Source organism: Mandrillus leucophaeus, unplaced genomic scaffold (assembly GCF_000951045.1).
Source record: "Mandrillus leucophaeus isolate KB7577 unplaced genomic scaffold, Mleu.le_1.0 Scaffold137, whole genome shotgun sequence".
NCBI classification, from domain to species: domain Eukaryota; kingdom Metazoa; phylum Chordata; class Mammalia; order Primates; family Cercopithecidae; genus Mandrillus; species Mandrillus leucophaeus.
Genome location: NW_012101332.1, coordinates 1,271,388 through 1,278,861, shown reverse-complemented (window position 1 = coordinate 1,278,861; position 7,474 = coordinate 1,271,388). Strand labels below are relative to the sequence as shown.

Sequence of the window (7,474 nt, the reverse complement as noted above, 5' to 3'; positions counted from 1 at the left end):
GAGGTCAGGAGTTTGAGACAAGCATGGCCAACATGGTGGGAACCCATTTCTACTAAAAATACAAAAATTAGCTGGGTGTGGCAGTGGGCGCCTGTAATCCCACTTGCTTGAACCTGGGAGGCGGAGGTTGCAGTGAGCTGAGATTGTGCCACTGCACTCCAGGCTGGGTGACAGAGTGAGACTCCATCTCAATAAATAAATAAATAAATAAATAAATAAATAAATAAATAAATAAAAGAAAACAAAATGAAAAATAAATCCCTGTGCCTTCTTTCCTTTATCCACACAAAGGAGCTGCAATAATCCGTCTCACAGTGTGGTGGTGAAGTGAGAGGATATAGATGTCACCGCTTAGCTTGGTGCCTGACACATAAAAAGCATTTGATGAATGGCTGCCTGCTACTGTCAGCAGTAGCAGAAGCAGCTGCGCCATCTGCATCACAATTATTTATTACTAAGCCTGTCATTAGCCCACATGAAGCCTTTGAGGGAATTAGAGAAAACTCCCCCACTACTTCTGTCTGTTGGAAATTTGTCCTACATATGGATTTTTTTCATAATATACTGATTTTATTTGAGCAAGACACTTTCTTCTAGAAAAGCCTAGTTAGTCTACATTGTCTGTGATGTGAACCCCTCAGAGATGCCCTTGTGAACTGTTCAGCCATGCAACGGTGTATGGTGGCTGTGCCTGTCCTAACCAAGTGATATTTATGTTTCTTTTCTTTTCTTTTTGAGACAGAGTCTCACTCTGTTGCCCAGGCTGGAGTGCAGTGGTATGATCTTGGCTCACTGCAACCTCTGCCTCCTGGGTTCAAGCGATTCTCCTGCCTCAGCCTCCTGAGTGGATGGGATTACAAGTGCCCACCACCAAGCCTGGCTATTTATTGTATTTTTGTAGAAACGGGGTTTCTCCATGTTGGCCAGGCTGGTCTTGAACTCCTGGGCTCAAGTGAGCGCCTGCCTCGGCCTCCCAGAGTGCTGGGACTATACGCGTGAGCCACTGTGCCTGGCCGGCAAAGTGACATTTAAAGATCTGTCTGTCCTGGGCCTCCCCAGGACCTGGAGGGCCTCTCCTGAGGCACAGGGAGGCTGCTGGGCTGGAGTTGGGGGTGGCCAGGTGCCCCTCTTTCCCAGGACCTTGGGGGCATTTCTGGGGCCCTAGGAAGAGTCCTCACCTCTTTTCCGTCAGGGCAGTGCGGCTGAAGTGTAGGACCAACTGGTGCAGGGGGTCTGGCTTCTTTTCTTCCACCTCTTCCTCCTCCTCCTCCTGCTCCCCAGCTTTCTAGGGGGAGAGCAGAGGCTTGGGGAGAGTGTTTCTAGAGTCCCTTTCTATCACCTCCCCCATGTCCCTGTTGGTCTGGATTTTTTTTCTCTTTTCCCACATTCTGCCCCCTACTTGGGTACTACTCAAGCCAGGAGCTGGCATTTCTATACCCCTTGATGTGGAGCGCGACCCCTGGAGGTGTACCAAGGGTGGCCTCCACCCCTAGCCCTATCCAGCTCGCCCCCAACTCCCCCAGGCGGGCCCCAGCTCACTGAAAGGTCATCTATCATGCGGTCCTCAAAACTGTGGTCTTCGGTCAGGATCCATGCAGCCTTGTAGCTCTCCAGGAACATGTTACATGCCCGGTGCCTGCAGGGGAGAGGTGTGACGTCACTGGGACGCGCTCTCCTCCATGCCTCCCGACCTCCCATGCGCCTGCAGCCCCCAGCCATCCCCAAGGCGCCATCACGTTGGCCCTCCATTTTCCAGACTCTCCAGCCACTCTTTCTCCGCGGCCCTTCACGCTCCCTTTGTCCCTGGGGGCCTTACGTGGGCAGGTTGTACAGGGGCGTCATACGGAAACAGGCCACGACTGCCCGCCGGCGCTGCTTGGACAAAAGCTTGTGCCACACGGCCTTCTTAGACTTGTAAGGGTGCTCGGTCTGGGGAGGGGATAGCGGGACAGTCACATCCCCAGATCCTGCCCCTCTCACTCCAAGCCCTGGATGAAACTGCTCAGCTGTGCCCAAGTCCATATTCAGGTACGACACACGGCAGAAGGAAAACCTTGTCTCCACCAACAGAGTCAGGGTCCTGACTCCGCCTCCAGACCTAAGTTTCCATCCTAGGCCTGGTTCCACAGAGCCAGGACCACGACCCAGGCCACGACCAATTCTACGACCCACCCAAGGCCCTGCCCATGAACTCAACGCTTCTCCTCTAGGCCCCACCCCTAGATCTAAAATTCTGCCCCTTCCCCGTCCCGCCCCCAGATGCAAGATTAAGCAGCAGACCCCTCCCCCGATCCATTCTAAGGCTCACCGTAAACTCCAGGATCCACCTCCTGCCCCGCCCCAAAACTTAATAGTCATCTCCAGACCCCACCCACATTCTTAAAGCCCCTCCCCACTGCCAGGCTCCGCCCAGAGACCCAGCATAAAGACCCCTCCGGCCCCACCCACCTGGTCCAGGTAGTAGAGCACGGCTGACACTTCCTGGACTCTGCGCACGATTTTCTCGGGGTCGTCGGCGTCCTCCTCACGACCCGGGACGCCCCGGTACAGGGCCATCTGCCAGCGCAGAGACGGGGAGCCTTCGACCTGAGAGGAGGAAGGAGGGGTCGCCGGTGTGAGGGACCCTCCGCACAGGGTCGGCCGGATGTCCTCTTTCCGTTTTTGGGAGCACTCAGTGGGTGAGTGCATGTTGAGGCCTTTCTTCTTCATCATTTTGTTTTGAGACGGAGCCTCGCCCCGTCACCCAGGCTGGAGGGCAGTGGTGCGATCTCGGCTCACTGCAACCTCTGCCTCCTGGGCTCCAGCGATTCTCCTGCCTCAGCCTCCCCAGCAGCCAGGACTACAGGCATCCACTACCACACCCGTCTAATTTTGTACTTTTAGTAGAGAGACGGGGTTTCACCGTGTTGGCCAGGCTGCTCTTGAACTCCTAACCTCAGGTGATCTGCCTGCTTTGACCTTCCAAAGTGTTGGTATTACAGGCGTGAGCCATTGTGCTGGGCCTAATTGTTGTATTTTTAGTAGAAACATGGTTTCGCCACGTTGGCCAGGCTGGTCTCAAACTCCTGACCTTTGAGGTCTTTCTTCGATGCCTGGTCTTTGGTAAATGCTCAAACCTTCGCTAATATTGTGGTTATTATTCTGACTTGCTTCTTTTGCTTGCAGAGAAAGGAGGCATACCTTTCCCTGAAGGTGAAGGTTGTTGTTCAGAAATTCCCGGACCTCCTCATCTGTGTCTTTCTGGGGAGACAGGGCCAGGCTGGGTCACTCTGGAGGTCCTAGCCTCCTTCCTGACCCACAACCCTTTCCTTCCAGGCCCAGTACCCCAGGAACTGAAGGGGTTTTTCTTGGGGCGGAGGGTCTGAAACAAAAGGATGCAGAGGTAGACAGGGGTCGGAAGGGGTCCTAGAGGGGCCAGAGGGTCACAGAGTCACCTTGAAGATACAGTAAGGATTCGAGGGGCCTCGTGGGGGTTTGGGAAGAGGCAGAGGGTGACAAGAGGATTTCATCAAAGGTCAAATACGGCCAAAGAGGGATGATTGGGGGTCAGAGTGGGGCAGGGAGTCTTTGAAGATCAGAAGGGGTCAGCAGAGGTCATGGGGGGTCAGATAGGTCAACCGAGTCATTGGTTACACAGGGGCCAAAGGGGGCATCAGCAGGGTGGGGGTTCACTGGGGTTCCAGGATGGGGAGCCCTCAAGGACCAAGGTGAGGGGTCCATGGGACCCTGGAGGGCTCTCTGGGGTCCTGGCAGGACTCAGCAGTCCTGGGAGGTGCTTGAGGTCCTGAGGGAAGTGGTGTCCTGGTGGTAGCAGGGTAGCAACTGGGTGGTCTTTAGGGGCCAGGGGTTAGTAGGTTGTCAGGGTGTTGGTGTAGTCCTAGGGGTAGGGCTATAGGGGTCTTGGGGCAGAATCCTGGGAGGGTTCTTTAGGGCCCCTGAAGCTGGAAAGGATCGGACAGGAGGGAGATTGTCCTTGTTGTCCCATACAAGGGGTAAGTGGGGTCCCGGGAGGCCGCCTCGACATCCCAGCGAGCTTAAGAGGTTCTAGGGCCCAGGTCCTTTGGTCTCCAGGACACCTGAGACCTCAGAAGTTTGGGTGCAGTCCTGGGGATGGGGCTCATGGATCCTGGGGAGTTACTCAGGGTCACAGGGGCTCCCTGAGCCCCTGAGAGTCCTTGGGGGCTTCACTGGGCATCAACAGGGCCCAGGGGGAGGCGTCAGCCGGGTCCTGAAGGAAAGGGATGGTGAGCCGAGGGCTCGGGGGAACCCAGACGTTCAGTCTTGGCGGGGAGGGAAGGAGGGGTCATGAGGGTCTCAATAGGTGCCAAGGGGCTTGAAGGGGCCTTGGTGGCGGGTTCAGAGGAGTCTCGGGGGCTCATCTTGTTGGGCGGGCTCTCAAGATCTCAGCAGGTATGGCATGGTCCAGTGGTGGAGGCAGTGGGGTCCTGCAGTCCTCATGGGGGTCCCAGGGGTCCTAGAGCTTTTCTAGGTTTCAGTGGGGTTTCAGTGAGGGCCCTTAGGTCTGTGGTGCCCTGGCAATATCTTGAGTGGGGTCCTCAGGGCATCCCAGAGGGCCCAGTGAGTCCTCAGGGTCCTGGAAAAGAACTCAGTAGGGTCTGAAGAGAAGGCTCCCAGGGACCCGGGGGGCTCAGTGGGATCCTGGTTGTCCCCTAGAGTCCCAGGGGCTCAGTGGGTGCCAGGCGGCATCCTGGAAGTTTCCAAGGACGGGGCTGGGCAGGCACCAGGGCGTAGCGGGTCTTGGCCAGCGTGATGAGGTCCTGGTCGGTGGGCGCGCACATGTTCAGGCCGATGGGCAGCATCTTCTTCAGCGTGGCCACGATCAGCGACGTCTGCACGGAGTACCGGTCCCCACGGCGCTTCTTCTTGGTGCGTTCCTGGTCCGAGCCACCGGACTGTGGGGACACAGGGCTCAGCACCAGCCCAAGCCCCAATCCCAATCCCGCCCCAGCCTGCGGCCATCATCCACACCCCAGGCTCCAGTCTGGACAGCAGGCGCTCCCTCCCCAACGGCCAAGGACACCTCAATTCCACCCCAGCCTTGCTGACCCTACACCTCAGGCCTGCAGCCGTGACCGGAGACCCTCCAGACCCAAGCCCACAACCCAAATTCCCAGTTGCTTGTTTTTTAAACAAATGTATGTTTAGAGATGGTGTCTTGCCATGTTGCCCAGGCTGGACTTGAATTCCTGGGTTCAAGTGATCCTCCTGCCTCAGCCTCCCAAATAACTGGGACTACGGGCACACACCACCGTGCCTGCCTGGCTCCAATTTCTAACCCAGGCCCATCCAGATTTTCCCCAATTCGGGGCCTATCTCAACTTCTAGCAGTCATCTTCCAGAATCCCCTAGGAACCCCAGTACAACACCCCGTCCACAGCATGCACAACCCCACACTTCACATCCCAAGACTGAGTTCTCAAGAATGAAACAAAGATGCAGGCCCACAAAGAGTTCAAGAGACAAGAGAAGTTGCAAGAAAAAGACACTGAGAGACTGAAAAAGACAAGGAGACAGGAAGACCAAAGATGCAAGACACATTCAGAAAGACCTGAAAGCAGAGACACGGGGCACAGAGTCCCACAGCCGTGTTCTGGAGCCTTGGGTGCAGACCCGGGGCCAGGGCCACCTCAGTCATGCCAACGAGAAGCCCCGATGACAAGCTTTGGGCAGAGCCACATCCACGCTGGCTGGCAACTTTGAGCATGACCCCTGTGCCAGGCACTGCTACAGGCTACACATGCAGCTTCTCCCTGAGTCCTCGCAGAGCCCTGGGGTGGGGGCTGCTGGCTGGATGCCCTCAGAGGCTCAAAAGGATGACCCTTGGCCAAGGTCACGCAGCTGACTATCAAGACAGGATTCTAACCCCAGTCCATATAGTCCAGAGCCCAAGCCTTAAACCACTGCACGGTGAGGGTGCTGCCCCCTCCCCAACCATGCGCCGCGTGCCTCTCCCACCCCCATTACCCTCGACCTCAGCCCAAGATGCTTTGGTAAAAGCTGAGAGTTGCTCTTTTTTTCTTTTCTTTTTTTTTTTCAGAACAAAAGTCCAAAAAAGAAAAAAAAGAAAGAAAGAAAAGAAAAGAGAAAAGAAAAGAAGTCAAATTGCCAAAAGCCGAGGGTTGGGATGGGAATGGATGGGGGTGGTGGGGAGGGAAGGGAACGGAAGGAGGATGGGTGGGGGCTGGGAGTGGAGGACAGGGGTGAGGAACAGAAGCAGGGGTTTTCTCGGGGGTGGGGGGGAGTGCAGAGGCTGGGGGAAGAGGGCATTAGCCAAGAGACATGCGGAAGGTCCCAGATGTGGGGCTGACCTGTGTATCTCCCACCTGCTCCACCGGACCGCAGACAGAGACAAGAAGGGTTACCCCAGCCCCGCAGAGAAGCCCAGGCCCAACTCCAACTTGCCAGCACCCCACCTCCTCTGCCCCACCTGCCATGTATTCTCTAGCTGGGCATTTCCAGGCCTTGGCTTGGGGTAGGGGTCATTTTTGGGACCTGAGGAGGGTAGTTCTGAGAAGGATAGGGAGGAAAGCAGGAGATGGGGTAATGGGGAGAGGAAGAAAGAAATGGAAGAGGGGGAAAATGGGGAGGAGGAGGGTGATGGGAGGAGAGAGAGGCTTGGAGAAGAAGCAAATGGACAGGAGGGAGATGGGAGGAGGGAGAAGATCCAGGAGGAGGAAGGAGACAGGAATGAGTGAAGAGGGAGCTGGGGAGGAGGAGGGAGATGGGAGGAGGGAGAAGATACAGGAGGAGGAAGGAGCTGGGGAACAAGGGAGAGAAAGTAACAGGGGCTGCTCTGAGGGCTGCAGGGAATACGCCCAGGACAGGCTGGCTGGGTGAGGACAGCCCAGGTAGGAAACCCTAGAGGGTGCTCCCGCCCTCTCTGCCAAGTGCTTCTCCCAGAACCAAGCCCCCACCTTAGCCATTTTGCTCTTGTTGTCCGCAGTCAGGAAGGACATGTTGTTGATCTCGTTCTGGACCACAAAGTTCTGCTCCTCGCGCTTGAAGTTCTGGTGGGGGAAGCAGTGTTGGAGACCAGAGAGGTGAAGGCAGGCGCCTGTGGGCTGTGGCTCCTCTGGTGGTGGGGAGGGCGGTTGGGGTGGGCACTCACGTGGGACTTGGACCAGTAGATGAAGATCTCGCCCACCATCCTGAACAGCTCCTCCGCGCTGGGATTCGGCTCCGTCAGCCACTGCGCCCTGAGTCAGCGGAGGGGAGGTGAGGGAGGGGGTGGAGATCCCAGGGAAGGGGGCTGCCCAGAGAGAGATCTTGGAGGAGGAGATGGGGACCAGGAGACATCCAGTCAGAGGGATGGGGTTTCTAGGGTCTTCTGGCCATTCAGGTGAACATTTAATTCTTTTTTCTCTGGCTCAGCCTCCTGAGTAAGTGGGACTACAGGTGCCCGACACCATGCCCGGCTAATTTCTGTATTTTTAGTAGAGACAGGGTTTCACCA

The 7,474-nt window shown here is 56.4% G+C and overlaps 1 protein-coding gene across 1 annotated transcript in view; it reads right to left on the bottom strand.

Annotated features, from left to right (window-relative positions):
* Positions 1–7,474, bottom strand: part of RYR1 (ryanodine receptor 1 (skeletal)) — a 179,040-nt gene that overhangs the window by 59,218 nt on the left and 112,348 nt on the right. The window contains exons 64-72 of the mRNA XM_011973401.1: positions 7,130–7,217; positions 6,936–7,028; positions 6,330–6,344; positions 4,743–4,913; positions 3,181–3,240; positions 2,449–2,586; positions 1,817–1,929; positions 1,540–1,636; positions 1,179–1,285 (exon numbers count right to left, since the gene is read on the bottom strand). Of these exons, the coding sequence (XP_011828791.1) occupies positions 1,179–1,285; positions 1,540–1,636; positions 1,817–1,929; positions 2,449–2,586; positions 3,181–3,240; positions 4,743–4,913; positions 6,330–6,344; positions 6,936–7,028; positions 7,130–7,217 (882 nt within the window). The remainder of the gene's footprint in view (positions 1–1,178; positions 1,286–1,539; positions 1,637–1,816; positions 1,930–2,448; positions 2,587–3,180; positions 3,241–4,742; positions 4,914–6,329; positions 6,345–6,935; positions 7,029–7,129; positions 7,218–7,474) is intronic.